Source organism: Bos taurus, chromosome 10, assembly GCF_002263795.3.
Source record: "Bos taurus isolate L1 Dominette 01449 registration number 42190680 breed Hereford chromosome 10, ARS-UCD2.0, whole genome shotgun sequence".
In the NCBI taxonomy this organism is placed as follows: Eukaryota; Metazoa; Chordata; class Mammalia; order Artiodactyla; family Bovidae; genus Bos; species Bos taurus.
This window is the reverse complement of record NC_037337.1, coordinates 14,397,220-14,414,241: the sequence shown is the minus strand read 5'-3', so window position 1 is coordinate 14,414,241 and position 17,022 is coordinate 14,397,220. Positions and strand designations below refer to the sequence as shown.

General features: G+C 39.0%; 1 protein-coding gene across 2 annotated transcripts in view; it reads right to left on the bottom strand.

Moving 5' to 3' along the window:
- The window catches only part of MAP2K5 (mitogen-activated protein kinase kinase 5), a 271,359-nt gene that overhangs the window by 238,946 nt on the left and 15,391 nt on the right, over positions 1 to 17,022 (bottom strand). For both annotated transcript variants that reach the window (XM_024997213.2, NM_001206770.1), the window contains exon 3: positions 8,686 to 8,753. In XM_024997213.2, coding sequence (XP_024852981.1) covers positions 8,686 to 8,753 — 68 coding nt within the window. The remainder of the gene's footprint in view (positions 1 to 8,685; positions 8,754 to 17,022) is intronic.

Sequence of the window (17,022 nt, the reverse complement as noted above, 5' to 3'; positions counted from 1 at the left end):
ATGACCTTGAGAAAGGCAGGCAACTTGTTTGTGCCTCAGTATTCTCAGCTGTAAATATGAAAAAAATACCTGCCTTGCTCACCTCATAGAGGTGTCAGGAACATCACAATCAGAGAAGCTGGTATATAAGAAACATTTTTATAAAGTACTTGACAGATATCTTAAAATAGGGCACCGTGTTACTATGAATCTCCCACTTCCAAGCAACAGTACTTACAAGAAAAATGGCCATAACAATAGGGTGACGTAGAAACCACTAAACAAGACTGCCGAAATCTTCAGACCAAGTACAGAAGCAGCATTTAAGTAATGTTCATCAAGGCTGAGTCAGTATGCCCTCAACTCCCCTCAATTAGTACAGGACTATAAATAATAATACAAGTGGAAAGGTACTATAAGGAACAGTGTTTCTCCATCTGGAAGTTCATCAAGGGCATGGACCATGTCTCATGTATTTTATTATGTCTTATGCCAGAGGTGTTAATCTGGTGTCTATACGGGCCTTGGGAGATCCTTGAAATTCCTGAACTCCTAGGTGAAATGCTACACTGTGTGAATTTTCTGGGAAAAGAACAAACACCTTTCCTCACATTTTCAAAAAGACCTGTCTCCAAAAAATCTAAGAAGCTAGTAGAGTATGTAGCCATAGAGTGTACAGCACCATAGCATATGCATAATGGCCACTCTGCATATGTCCAAGGGGAGAGGCCAACAGGAAATAATACAGACATGACGACTACGTATTCTCATTGGTTACATCTCTAACTTAGTGGCAAGTCTTACACGTCAACTCAAATCAAATTTATCATTCTTCTATACATTTATAACAGAAAGGTCTCTAATCTCTCCTTAGCATGCCTTCTAGCAGACAATATAAACAGTACAGTATGAGGATATACTTATAAAAAAATAAGCATGCTGGCTTTTCCTATTAATGATAAAATTCTTAAATTCCTGTTTTGTCAATACTCCAAGCATACCCCATTATATGTAGCTGAGTCAGTAATTACAGCAATAATCAATAAACTAACAAACTATTTGCAGTCCATGGTTATATCATTTAGTTTTCCTGGTAAAGAACTCAACAACCTTAACTCTGGCTACAAATTCAGTTACAACAATTACACTCAGCTATGTCATCAATTATACTTTCTTTGAATTATTTCTTATACTTTACATTTAAGACATATCCCTTCTATGATGCTCACCTCTTAAAAAGCACACAGCAGCTCCTTAGTCAAAAATAACATATGAAGCTAATCTATTTTGATTACCAAACAATAACTATCTTTATTATCTGGCTTCAATCCCTGAAAACTCATTTCCTCTGCCTTGAGGTGACTACAAGGCACACATGTTCTTTCTTAGGTGACTCTAGACCAAGGGTCCACATATGGCCATGGACTGATTAGATGAAGAGAAAGAAAATCACAATGAAAAGTCTTCCAATGAAAGGTCAACAGGGAACAACTCTGGGGCCTCGTTATGGATCAACGTTACCAGACAAATGTATTTATTAGTGATTTGAAAATGAAACAGACAGTAAGTTGGCCAAGTTTAATGATAACACTATTTGTTTTGGACAGTAAAACTATAAAGGATGTTAGGGAACTCCAGATGGTCTTAATAGGAATTGAAGTTTGGATAGCCAGCAGCAGATGAAATTCAACTTGGCCGAGTTTCAGGTAATGTGTGTTGGCAAAAGTTTAAACTTGTATTCAGCAATGGGTCCAAAACCTGTGGGATCCTCTCAGCTAAGGCTTTACTAGTCACTACCATGGTTGGCTTTAGGCACTGCCTACACTGGCCTTTCACCTGATCTCTAAGTTGTAGCAATTCTGCCATACTTCCAAAGGAGGAGAAGTTTAAATAGCTTCAGGGAACCTACCACTTAAATAAAACAGGAGCATCAGGTCATAAAGAGAGCAGGCCAAACAGGACATTCCCTTACAAGCAGACTACTTTATTTAACCAGCTCCAATCATGTTCAACAAAGATTCAGCCTACTGCTCAGATGTTGTTAAAAGAATTAATGAAAAGGCAGTGAGGATGAGTAAATAACATATAACAGAGAGACCTGTAATAATAGAGACAACTTGTTTTAATTTCCAGTTACAATTTACACCTTTTTGGACATATTATAGTCATGAGTTGAAAATGTCCTGAATTCCTCTAACTTTACTGTGTTATAGCAAATTTATGTTCACCTTTCAGATATATATAGAAAACACCCTTCTTGTTTCCAGTAAAACTGGCCCTAAGAGAATGGGTTCATTTGGAGGTGCGAACAAGAGCCTAATGCCTTGGTTATGCCCCAGAGCAACCTGACTGCTAGACGTCCATCATCTCCATCCAGTCCACATCTCTCTAGAAGAGAAGCTCCTATGATAGCCCCTAAGAGCTTAATTGATGTCTTGCATTTTTCTGTCCCCTCATGTCAGCTGCCTCAACATAGGACCCCAGAGGACCCAAACTGTAGGTCATCCTGAGCCCTCCATAGAGAGGGAGCTGAACTAAGAGCGTGGACATATTAATGACAAAATATTGGTGGTTCGAAGCCCCAGAATACTCTGGTGCCACCCTGACTGAGGCCTGCTTATGCTCTCTTCCTTTGCTTCCACGAGCTACCTAATAATCTGATGCAAACTGCCATCTGCTTCTGCTTCTTGTTAGCAAAAATGTCCTGAGGTATTTCAAAGAGGGGCTAAATAAGGGGCCACTACATTCTTATCACTATTTCAAGGACATCCATATGTCCCAGATAACATAGAGAAGAAAGCTAAAATAATCTGCCTCTGAAAAGAAGTTTCATTCTTTGACTAGGATGATAAAAAAAATACAAAAATCTTACTTATAGCTTGGAGTACGACACTATTCCAATTTAAAAAAAAAAACAAAACAAAACTAATTTACAACACCATTTATTTGGGCTTCCCGGATAGCTCAGTTGGTAAAGAATCCATCTGCAATGCAGGAGACCCTAGCTTGATTCCTGGGTCGGGAAGATCCGCTGGAGAAGGGATAGGCTACCCACTCCAGTATTCTTAGGCTCCCCTGGTGACTCAGCTGGTAAAGAATCTGCCTGCAATGCAGTAGACCTGGGTTTGATCCCTGGGTTGGGAAGATCCCCTGGAGAAGGGAAAGGCTACCTACCCCCTTCAGTATTCTGGCCTGGAGAACTCTATGGACTGTAAAGTCCATGGGATCGTAAAGTGTCATGCTCTATACCTTAAAGCATGATACTATTCCAATTAAAAAAAAAAAAAGCTAAATAATTTCCAACACCATTTATTTATTGCATTCAGTTTTCCTGTCTTGTTCTTTTCACCATTTCCCTACCCTGCCAGGACAGTATCGAGTATTACCAGTTGTTTGGATGGATCATGACAAACGATGGGACTAACCATTCACTGAAGACCAAGCTATTTTGCTGCATACAAAGTAAGCTGGACTGACTTAATGTGGAGCATGTTTAAAAGCACCATGTGGAAAAGAGCTTCCAATCTCTGCTCTATGTAGAAAACTTCCTAATCTAAAGGCCCTAAGGCTATTAAAAGTTTAACAGCTAACTGGGCAACACATCCTAAGGTAAAATTCAGCCCTGTAGGAAGGAAACTTCAAAAGCCCAGAGTATTTCTTTACAGTCCTTTTCAAACTCAGGTACACTAACATGCTACTAAGTAGCATTACTTTTTTGTTATCAGGAAAACAGTGGTATTTGCAAAGCTTCTTCTGTAGGATCTCAATAAATGCCAAAACAAAAACATCACTTAACCAGGAGTGAAGACTGGGATTCCAGGACGTAGGTCTGTGTCCAGGCCTTCCCATTTATTAGCAATATAACCTCAAACTGAATCTGATCTTGCTGGGCCTCAGTTTCCTTATCTGTAAAATGAGACAGTTGGACAACGGTCTCAAACAGTTGAGACGAACCCTCTAAGGGTTTCTTCCAACTCTACTTGAGCAACTATGATTTTTTCCTTTTTTTAAAAAATTTATTTTTTAATTGAAGGATATTGCTTTACAGAATTGTGTTGGTTTCTGCCATACATCAACATGAATCAGCCATAGGTATACATATGTCCCCTCCTTCTCAAATCTCCCTCCCACCTCCCTCTCCATCCCATCCCTCTAGGCTACTGCAGAGTCCCGGTTTGAGTTCCGAGTCATGCAGCAAATTTCCACTGGCTATCTATTGAGCAACTATGATTTCTGAGGCAATCTCCAAGTTATGCATAAAACTAGGATAAAGTCAATCATATCCCAATTTACAAGGTGCTACAGAAGTCAAAGAGTATTCTCCCTCATGGTACCCAACATCCAACAAGGTACACTACAGTCACATATGTCAAAGGGAATACTTACACTCCAATAATACACAGTGTCTGCCATGATGGGAGGTGTTACATTAAACCCATCCCACATTCTTCTGGCAATGTGGAGAAATGGTGTAAATAGAGAGATTAGGCAAAACGAAGAAAATAATTCTTATTAATACTGTTTTCCACTCATACAAGCCTCTCAGTATCAAGAGAACTAGGTGTAATAAACCCTTTACTAGCCACAGGATTTAGCAGAAACAAATACGAGCCCATTTACAAAAGTAAGATGCACTGCTGGGCTCCTTGAAGAAAGGTCACCTAAAAGCAGAGGTTAACATTAAAATAACCCCCTCCTATTACTGAGTCTCAATGATAAATAACGCTTACGATGAATCAAAAATAAGGCCCAGCACTGCTGTTTCATGCTGTAAGGAAATGAGGTCAGCACTACCAGACAACAAATACAAAAAGATGGAAGGAGAAAAGCAGCAGACTATTGTCTATCCTTCTAGAAAATGAGAGAGGAAAACAAGAACAACAAAACAATTTAAACTACTTTAAGGGAGTATTTAACAGGGTCCTTTAAATAATTAGCAATGATCAGGTATTTAGTTTTCAGGATATGTAGGTTGGGTGTATTTTTTTTTTCTAATAAAGCATTTCAAATTCTAATTAAAAAAATACTTTATGGAGAAATTAAAAAGATACAATAGTGTCAGAGGAAAAGCCACAATCCCAGAAGTGGAATATTCTAACAACATAACTTACAAGAAACTACGCTATAAAAACAGATTGTTGATTAACACAAACTCATAACAAAACGCAGAGAGCGATCACAATGGTGCTGTAATAACACTTGGCTGCTGAATTCTCTCAATACATTAAATATCTCCTTGGAGACCAAATTACTTTACATTTTCTTAAAAGACAATTTATTATAGCTTTGTTTTCTTCTCATTATCTCTTAAAAATATATCTAATGAAGAAAAGAATACAACTTCTAAATAACACATAAAATGGTACTAATGTGTGACAACAGACTTTGGTTAATGTGCTAGCTATTATTTAACAGCGCACAACCTACTGTCATGACAAGTCCTCACCACAACGCGACATTCTGTGTGTCTCATGCATCAAAACCACTGTATGCCGTTATCACGGCACACATAAAATTAACAGCCTCGGGCTGCTAGCAATTTAAATAATTGATAAGTTTTCAATTAAAAAGGCAACATTTTCAGGTCTAATACAAAAATCTATTTAAATTACTGATACAAACTTATGCTTCTGTTGGCCCAAAGCCAGAAAATGCTTACATCCAAGGGAGGGGGGGGAGGATTCTGCAAGTTTCAACTCAGACACCGTAGTTTTTTTTTAAAAGAATGATTAAAGGATTTATGGCAAAAACATGTCTAGTTTTGCTTTCCCCATATGGTTTTTAAAGAAATACTAAAGTGACTGCAAATTTATTGAATTCCACATGAAAAGCATAGCTTTTTTTTTTTTTTTTTTAACAGTAAATATGTGGTCCCAAGTCCTTGGAATCAAAATTTTTCAGAGCCAAACCGAACTTAAAAAATAAAAGGCCAATACAGGTTTTTAATACCAGGTTGGCAACTGAAGACTATCAACCAAAATCTATTGTGAGGTTAAGTCCAAATCGTTCTCTTTATGGCAAAACTGTAACCCAAAGGAATTTCAACCATAAAAACCAAAACAGATCAAAATGGCAGCCAACCAAACCTGTTTGTGCTTTCTGAGACAGAGCTTCCTCTACTCTTTACTATTTAATTGTTTATTCAGAGCCTGACTCTACATAAACAAAGAGTATCTGATGGTAGAGGCTGCCTCAACAGATAAGAGCAAAAGGAAATCCAGTTAGGCTTTAAATAACTTAAAACCTGTTATCTCTCTCAGGGTTATTTTCATTTTCATTTTAAAATAATCTGCTCCAACATTCACAATCTGGGGAGTGGAGCTCTATCTTGGGGCCTCAGGTTCTTATCTATGAATATCAAGTGAATTAAAGAGAAAACTCAGACCTGATCATCTAGACCCCATTCTATGAACCACTGCCAGTTTACAGAAAAAAGTTTTCACCATCCACAGCAAATGAACGAACATAAGAAAAATGTAGTGAGTTTTACATAAAACTCTCTGAGGAATATAACTTTAACCAGTCAGTCTGGAATTTCCTGGTCATTGCTAGGGACGTCATCCACCTGACAGACCCCTGCTGTCCCCCAGAGGAAGGTGACCTTGCCTGAAACCATCAGCTCTTGGCTAAAGTGACTTCCTTGTCCTGTCTCCTGCCACGTCTTTAGAGTGCCTTTCTATCTGCTGGATGGGATGTTGCCCAATTCATGAATCATTATATAAAGCCAATAAGATCTTACAAAATGTACTCTGTTTTGTACAATTTTTTAAACTTTTTTTTTTAATTTTCAAAATTAAAAAAAAAAAAAGCTCATTTTTTAACACATAGAAAGCTCCCAGTACTAATGTGCAAGAAGGTGGGTGGGAGAGCAGCAGTATGAAACAGCGAAGGAGCACAGGCCTTGGCACAAGGAGAAGCTGAATGTATAGTCCATATTCATACTCATATAGCTGTAAGACCTTGGGAATGTCTCTTAAGCATAGCTTCCTCATCTGAAAGGTAGGGATGATACTATCTACTTTACAGAGTGATGATGAAAGCTAAAGGAAACTAAATACCTTAAGCATCTAGTGTAAAATGGGCACTTAGCAGTGGAAATAATTATGACTACCACTAGGATCACATGTAGTAACACTTCTCAAAGAGCAGTTTGTTAGATCTTCCCAAAAGTACATTTTTGAAAGCACGATTTTGTGTGAGGTCATGTCAGAGACATAATGAAAGTACATGGATGTCAGCAGTGTTCTCTCTGCAGTGGATCCATGTGAAAAAACTGGAACCCATCTGTGTGTGTGTGTTTTCTAAGAATAAGCATGTCACATTCTCAGGAGAGGTAGTTGATCTATCAATACTAGTGCTAGACCTTTCAGCAGACAATCCTACTCTGCCTTTCAAGGTACTGATGAGCCCTGCTCTAAATTCTCAGGGCACAAAGACTCTCAAATAAGTTAATGTGAAGTCAATGGGAAATTGACTTTTTTACTCTGTGCTAGTCTGAATGCATGGTCTGTTAACCATGCCATCCTTCTTGTTCTCTTTCCTCCTACCCTAAATTAAAACTATTGGTGGAAACCCATACAGATATTTTACAGTTTTCATTACAATGAAACAATATCCTGGTTAAAAACCTACAACCTAATCATTTGCTAAGATTAGAGACTCACTGAAAAGCCAGGGCGCCAGTTCCATCATTTCTACCATAATACCACTTTGCATTTGTATAGAATTTTTAACTTTTCAAAGGGTTTCACATCTATTATCCCATTTGACCATTACAATGACCCTGTGCAGAAGAAAGGACAAGTATTATTACCCACAATTGACAGATGAGGCAACTACTGCACAGAAAGGTTAAATGTTTTGCCTAAGGCCAGGAAGCCAGAGAAGGGCAGTGGTCTCCTGACTTCCAGTCTAATGCTCTCTTCACCAGACCACTAGAGAAGGTTTTGTACACAGACTGCAAGCTCAGAAAAAACAAAATGAATTAAGAAAAAATGAAATAAGAGAAAAGAACAAACCAGGGTTCAGGGAAGCTACTTCTCTCCAGAGTAGCTAAATTATTCAAGCTTAGTATTAAAGTTTTAGAAATGTATCCTTTTTTCTTGTCTATCTACCTTGGCCCTGAGACAAATGTTAATGCAAATTTTCACTGAAATTTGAAACACAAAAGAAAAGTCATTTGGGGATATATTCAAATCACTTAGATTCAGTAAGTAACCCTGCAAGTTCCTTTTAGGGTGGGGTGGTTAGTATATAAAATCACTGAGAGTACATCTGTAAGTCATGTATCCACATTAAGCCAGCAGCTACATTATAACTAGTCTGTTTGGAAGGGGTGAAAGGGATCTCCAGTTGAAAGTAGATTTTGAAAAATTTTTTAGAGCCCAGGGGTTCATTTTTAATGAGCCGTTACTTTAAGTACTGCATAAAAAATACAGGAAATTGATAGTCCATTTAGTCTGCACCATACCTAATGCAAAAGTCATTAAGATGCATTATTCTTAATGTTCATGATATGATCAGTAAGTGTCTTTTGAAAAGAATGCCCTTAACTTTCACGTAAGGAGATCTTTAAAAATTTTACATATTGTATAGAAAAATGTTAAGAGCAACTGTGATTTACTTTCATATCTTCACTACATCAAGAAACTGCATCCTCAATTACAACAAGATTTTAAGAAAAGTCCTCATTAGTAGTAGACTTACATATGACAGCATTGCCTTCATTTCTTCATCACTTCTCACTGTAATTCGATCACCATCTTCATCTTCGTCTGTTTAAAAAGCAACATAATGTAAGTGGTAAGATTTTTTTAATATACGAAAACCATGTCAGCTGGAAACATAATACAATTGGTTTATACAAACTTGATGTCCACACCCTCAACACTGTATGTTGCAGATGTTGACGTTATTAGTTTGCTGGTTTGGTTTTTTCATTCAGAATACAACAGAATCTCAATAAAGAACTATAAATTTTAGGGACAGCTGAAAATTAAAATATTGCTCATGTCATTTATGACAGGAACCTAAGTTAAAGTAAATACAGGGATTTCCCTGGAAGTCTAGTGGTTAAGACTCTGGGCTTCCACTGCAGGGAGCATGGGTTCAATCCCTGGTCGGGGAACTGAAATCACACACGTTGCATGGAACAGCCAAATAAGTAAATAAATATTTTAAAAATAAAGTACATACAACTGGAGTATGAACAGGTTTGGCTTGAAAAACTTGAAAAACTGAAGAAAGGCCAGTCTTATTCAACTATGAGTACTTTTTGCTTTCCCGCACGGCACCCTATCCCTCTATTTCTCCATTCTTCTTCTCTCCCGGCAATCTGTCATGTCCTAATAGCATAATAAAAATGGCTATCATTTACTGAACACTACTATAACACAAGGCACTGTGATTTATGCTCCATACACCCTTAAAAGCCTCATAACGATTCTATGATGTGGACAATATGACTTGATTATTATCATTCCCTTTTTTACAGAACTGAGAGCCCAGTGTAAGGTTAACTTACAAAGCAACTCTAATACAGTTCTCCTCATAACCCACTTGATCTCTCGTTTTCTGAACTGTTTCACTTATACTGAGTACTTTATGACCACAGAAAGCTTCAAATGGTGATTTGCACTACTGTGAAATCATTTAAACTCTCTTAAAACTAGAGGATAATAAGACTTCACAAAATACTGAACAAGAATGGGTAAATCTGAGTAAGTGGATCATCAAAGGAGCCACATCCAGAACAGTGCAATGACCTCACTGATCCTTCCCTTTATTAAAACAGTCGTGAAATATGTCTCCAAAACTGCTTTCTGAACCTGAAGATAAGTCAAGCAAAAATACCAGATCTTGTTTTTAGTCCCTAACGAAACTGTCCACATCTGATCACTCATTCATCCATACTATCTGCCAGGCAGAATGACTTCTGGTTATTTCTAAATATTTAGCTAGCTATTTCATCCTTCTGAGGATAAAGATCTGTCAACAGGAAAACGGCATACTTAGTAGACTCTAAATGTACAGTTGATTGAAAAATGCCAAAAACATTTTGAGCAAGGGCAACACTGATGGAAGCCGTACACAGCCTCCCATGGGGACAGCGTGGAAGGGACAGGCTGGCTCTCAAACGGGTGCCTCCACTGGTGTGCATTTCTGAAACCGAGCTAGGATTTATTTATTTATTTATTTTGGTCACTCTTGGGCATCTAATTGCTGATTCGATCAGAGGCAGAGACCCTGATCCCAAGCCTGGAGAAAAAGACAAATCTCTCATCATAAAGAGAATAAGCTAGCATGACATGCTCTGAGAACTCTTACTGAAAATATAGGGGGAGTTCAGTTTAGCACCTGGATCTTAGCCCACCACACCTGAGCAGGCCCTCCCTCCTGTCTAGCTGCTTTTTTTAAGATAGCCCACTGTTTGGTGACCAGGCCACGGGAACCCTAAGAGGGAGACTGTTTTCTCTCCTACTTAGTCTATTTCAGAGCACAATGCTACCTTCTTTTTCTCCCTCACAGCCAACAGCAATCTGACAGTACGAGGGAAAGCAGCATCTGAATTTGTCCTGTTCAGTGACCAGGCCAACAGCTCTCACTGGGGTTTTCCCTCCAGAGTAACTGTTCTGGATCCTAGATACAGGTTCACTCCTGCAGAGTTCCCCAACTGGATGTAAATCAGTATCATCAAGTCACACTGAATATTCACATAGCTAGGAGCTGCAACAATCACCACTGGTATTACCTACCAAGAGCTGCCTCTCTTAAGTATAAACGGCACACAGTGGTCACCTTCAGTAACAAAGAAGGCATATTCCTACGGAGGTTATGTATATAAAGAACTACACAGAAATCCAGCATTTTCCTTTTCCTTCCCTCTCTTTCTTTCTTTAAGCTATAGGCTAGAGTCAAACTGGGAGAAAAATGCTGTTCTAATTTTGGAAACAGAGATAGTTTCTATGTAGGTTCCAGAAACTAGTATTTTCAAGGTTAAGTCAAAAAGCTGTCACATAAATGCAGGAAACAAAGGAGAAAAAAACAGACACTGTATAAAGGAATATAATGTTACATATCACCACATATGAAAGCACTTTACATTTTTTGTTTTAAAAGCAAGTTAAATTCTCAGTTTGGATGTGGACTAAAATGATTTGCTCTTGATGAAGTCCTGAACTTGGTAAAATTTTCAGTCTGAACAAAGTAGCTTTATGTAAACCTCATCGCTACACCACAGCTAGCTGTAGAGATGGTGGCTACAAAGGGACAGATGATCTTCAAATCCCAATACACACTAGACCTCAATAAGGTACTGTCCACATGGAATGAAGAAGTACTTGGAGTTTAATAAAACAGGTGAAGAATCTTTTTATAATTTTTAAAGAGAAGGCACAGATTTCAGAAAAAAAATTGTTTCAATCACAGTCTCTTTAAATCAGTAACAATAACAACAAAAATAATTCTCTAAGCTCTCAAGCTTGGGCTTGAACCTTTAAGGCTACTGAAAACCAAAGATTGTATAATTCTAAAATTCTATGAAATCACTGAAGGATTATTTCAGTTACCATAAATAATCTGGTAACTGTGAGGGAAGTCAGTTACCAGAATAATCTCTTACTTAGCAGTTCCATAGAAAGCAGTGATGAAACACTAAAGGGCACTCCGCTTTAAGTGGACAGAAAAAACTTAAGACAAAACGCCAGAGCAACTTCGATGCAAACCTGAAGTGCTGTCTCATAAGGAGACAAGGGAACTTGAAAGAGGCATTCTAATAAAGCCTGAGGACAGAATCAGGTTTATAAGACATAGTGACTAGTAGTTCTCATGGATTAATGAGAAGCTTCATTTTATGTAGGAACTACTTTCCCTTACAGATTGCTCTTTGAAGGACGGTCTGCTTCAGTCTTTAATAATTGCAATTAGTAGTTTTAATGAAGACTCCTTGTTCTTGTCAGAAAGGAGACTGAGTTGAAAAAGAAATTGCACTAAGAGAAGACAAATGATTCTGGCCCAAAGGCAAAATCCAAGCCATGACGGCAACCCAAGAGCAGATCACTGGCTTTGAAATTTAAAATGAGAATACACTTCTCTCTAAAGACAAGCAATTTCGAGAAAGATACACGAAGGGCCAATGGGTACACAGAAAGGTGCTCCACATCTCTAACCATCAGGGATATGCAAATCAAAACCGAGATGAGGCATCCCCTGACACTTGTTACACTATCATTAAAAAGACGAGTGAGAACAAGTGTTGGTGAGAACGCGGAGAAAAGAGAACCCTCGTGTACTGTAGGTAGGAAGGAACGTAAACTGAAACAACCACTGTGGGAAAGAGGATGTGGTTCCTCAAAGAATTAAAATTACAACTAATACATGATCCAGCAATTGTACTGCTGGGTCTGTATCCAAAGGAACTGAAATCAGAAGTTTACGGAAATATCTGTACTCATTGTATTTGAGCATTCTTTGGCATTGCCCTTCTTTGGGACTGGAATGAAAACTGACCTTTTCCACTCCTGGGCCCCTGCTGAGTTTTCCAAATTTGCTGGCATATTGAGTGCAGCACTTTCACAGCATCATCTTAGGATTTGAAATAGCTCAACTGGAATTCCATCACCTCCACTAGCTTTGTTTGCAGTGATGCTTCCTAAGGCCCACTTGACTTCACATTCCAGGATGTCTGGCTCTAGGTCAGTGATCACACCATCGTGATTACCTGGGTTATTAAGATCTTTTTTGTATAGTTCTTCTGTGTACTCTTGCCATCTCTTCTTAACATTTTCTGCTTCTGTTAGGTCCATACCATTTCTGTCCTTTATCGAGCCCATCTTTGCATGAAATGTTCCTTTGGTGTATCTAATTTTCTTGAAGAGATCTCTAGTCTTTCCCATTCTATTGTTTCCTCTATTTCTTTGCATTGATCGCTAAGGAAGGCCTTCTTATCTCTCCTTGCTATTCTTCAGAACTCTGCATTCAGATGCTTGTATCTTTCCTTTCCTCCTTTGCTTTTCACTTCTCTTCTTTTGACAGCTATTTGTAAGGCCTCCTCAGACAGCCATTTTGCCTTTTTGCATTTCTTTTTCTTGGGTTTTAAAAAAGGCAGAGGAACCAGAGATTAAATTGCCAACATCTGCTAGATCATCAAAAAAGCAAGAGAGTTTCAGAAAAACATCTATTTCTGCTTTATTGACTATGCCAAAGCCTTTGACTGTGTGGATCACAATAAACTATGGACAATTCTGAAAGAGATAGGAATAGCAGACCACCTGACCTGCTTCTTGAGAAACCTGTATGCAAGTCAGGAAGCAACAGTTAGAACTGGACATGGAACAACAGACTGGTTCCAAACAGGAAAACGAGTACATCAAGGCTGTATACTGTCACCCTGCTTATTTAACTTCTATGCAGAGTACATCATGAGAAATGCTGGACTGGAAGAAGCATAAGCTGAAATCAAGACTGCCGGGAAAAATAGCAATAACCTCAGACATGCAGATGACACCACCCTTATGGCAGAAAGTGAAGAGGAACTAAAGAGTCTCTTGATGAAAGTGAAAGATAAGAGTGAAAAAGTTGGCTTAAAGCTCAACATTCAGAAAAGTAAGATCATGGCATCCGGTCCCATCACTTCATGGCAAATAGATGGGGAAACAGTGGAAACAGTGGCTGACTTTATTTTTAGGGGCTCCAAAATCACTGCAGATGATGATTGTAGCCATGAAATTAAAAGACGCTTACTCCTTGGAAGGAAAGTTATGACCAACCTAGACAGCATATTAAAAAGCAGAGACATTACTTTCCCAACATAGGTCCACCTAGTTAAGGCTATGGTTTTTCCAGTAGTCACGTATGCATGTGAGAGTTGGACTATAAAGTTGAGCGCCGAAGAATTGATGCTTTTAGAACTGTGGTGTTGGAGAAGACTCTTGAGAGTCCCTTGGACTGCAAGGAGATCCAACCAGTCCATCCTAAAGGAGATCAGTCCTGGGTGTTCATTGGAAGGACTGATGTTGAAGCTGAAACTCCAATACTTTGACCACCTGATGCAAAGAGCTGACTCAGCTGAAAAGACCATGATGCTGAGAAAGATTGAGGGCAGGAGGAGAAGGGGACAACAAAGATGAGATGGTTGGATGGCATTACTGACTCAATGGACATAAGTCTGAGTGAACTCCAGGAGTTGGTGATGGACAGGGAGGCCTGGCGTGCTGCAATTCATGGTGTCGCAGAGTCGGACACAACTAAGCGACTGAACTGAACTGTAAACAACTCAAGTATCCATCAATGGATCAATGGATAAAGAAGATGTGTACACATACGTACACACACACACACACACACACACAGACACAGATACAAAAACATGAATATTACTCAGCCATGAAAAAAGATGGGTGTTCTTCCATTTCTGACAACATGGATGAACCCTGAGGGCATTATGCTAAGTGAAATAAGTTAGAGAAAGACAAATACTGTATGATATCACTTATATGTGGAATCTAAACAACTGAAATTCAGAGTTACCAGGGGTTGTAGAGCAGGGAAACAGGGAGATACTTGTCAAAGGGTATATACTTACAGTTGTAAGACTAACAAAGTGTGAGGACCCAATGTACAGTACGGTGATTATTGCTAACAATATTTTATTACATACTTGAACACTGCTAACAGATCTTAAATGTTCTGACCACAAAAAAGAAACGCTAATTATGTATCAGGATGAACATGTTAGCTACACTACAGTGGTAATCATTTTGCACTATATAATGATCAAATCAGCATATTATACACCCTAAAGTTTCACAACATTATCTGTCAATTATATCTCAATAAAGCTGGAAAAAAAATTTTAAGTAGACAATGAATTGAGAGTAATGACAAGTTAATAAAGGATAAGAAAGTAGATCTACATACCAAGCAATTTAGTATGACAATAACTTAAAATACTTTTCTGAATAAAAAGTAGGATATACATAGTCCATCTATCAAAGACTCTGGCTGGGCCTATCAAACTAGATTAGCTATAAATGTACACTAGCTGGAAACATAAATCATAAAAAACTTACTAAAATGGCAGAAAGTGTCAAAGGTATAAATACACTGAAGAACACTAGGAAGCCAATGCACTAAGAGAAGTAGAAAAAAATAATTTGAACTCTTTTTGCCTTACACATGGAGGTTCTTTGCCATCTGACCAAAAAAGCATTACTAGATATGACCAAGAAGGGGGGCAGGGAAGCGCTCTGATACACTGGTTCACAATGAGAATTCCAGCCTTCTCTAGTTGCCTGGAGCATAGTAATATGATTTTCCAGCACATTAGGGAAGCAAAAGTAGAACCAGAAAGTCTATGTACTGGCTGGATTCTGTTAATGTCACTTAAAATGGAGGAAAAAAATCCTAGCAAGATACCAAATAGAGTGCAGCAGATGGTAAACAAATATTATGAAGCAATCTTCACAAAATCTGCAGTGTGTCACAAATATACAAAATGGCAGAGTTTGGGAAAAGAGAATCATAACAGGCCATATGTTGGTAGCGATTTCCTTCGAAGCAACATGCAATCCAAAAGAGAAACCAAGAGGAGGAACATAAAGGCCCAGTGGAGGAGAGGCAGCCTCAGGTGAGGGGCGGTCAGAACGGCAAGCAGAGTTCCCGCCGAGTAAACAGCAGACAAACAGCAGATTCTGGGGAGCTCTCAGGCACACTACACCCACTGCAGTGGCAGGGCTCAAGTCAGCTTTCGAGAGAAATAATTTAGCTTCTGCCAAGAGCCACACAGAAACTTAAGACAATACTGTGGTTTATTTGTCATGTGTCATATTGCTTCAGTGCCGGGTAAGAGGGTCCATTAGAACTACAGCAAAGGCATTTTTCTAGGGCAAGAGGAAAGAAATGAAAACAGAGTTGTAGAGGTTAAAAAAGACATCAACAGGAAGTGATCAGAAGACCTGCCAAGTTTAGAACCCTTCTCAGGGTCTAAGATCTGGACAGGACTGGAGGCCATAGTTTCTAAGGCTAAATCTTCATATCCATGAGTTTTAATTTAGCTCCATGCCTCCCACCTCCTGAATCCTTCTTCGCTTCCTCTTTCTTTTCAAATAAAATATCTAAGTGCCCACTATTTGTCACAGGTAATGTTCTGGACACTGGGGATAATAACAGTGGAAAAAGGAAAACGCCTGCCCTCACGGAGGTTATACCCTACTTGAGAAAGACTTGAAAGGGATGAGGGGATGAACCGTACAGATATCTGGGGAAAGAACGCTTCAGGCAGAGAAGCAGAAGAATACCTGACATGCCTGAGAGACTAAAAGAAAGCCCGAGTATCTGGAACAGACTGAGAACAAGATGAAGGAGAGAGAGACGAGTTCACAGGAGTAATGACTGTGTAGAGCTGGGGGCAGATGAGAAAGGGCAGGGCCTTGCACGACTTGGCTTTCACTCCTGAGTGAGAAAGAAACCCTGGAGGGTCTTGAGTGCAGTGATCTCACTTAACTTCTAAAAGGATCACTTTGGCTACAGTCTGAGGAAGAGGCTATGTGGAGGCAAAGCAGAAACAGGAGACAAGTCAGGGGGCCACAGTCCTAGTCCAGGTAAGAGGTGACGGTGGCCTAAACCAGTCATTACATGCTGGATATATTTTAAAGATACAGCCAAAAGGATTTGCTGATGGGTGAGAGACAGAAGGCGTGTCCTTACTACTTCACTCCTTCAACCATTCATACATTCCAGAAGCACAAATTGAGAGTTTACCATGTGCCAGGTGCTACGCTGGGTTTCTAGTGACTCAAAAGTGAGTGGTACTGGAACTTCCCTGGCGGTCCAGTGATTAATACTCTGTGCTTTCACTGTAGGGGGCACAAGTTCAATTCCCGGATGGGAACTAAAGTCCTGCAAGCCATGGGGTGCAGCCAAAAAAAAAAAAAAACCTGAAAAACAAGCATCACTATCTACTGCCCTTAAGGAACTAACCTGGTGCTTGGGAAAAGGACTTAAACTTCTAAATTCTCAAGTAAAACAGCCAGACTACCAATACTT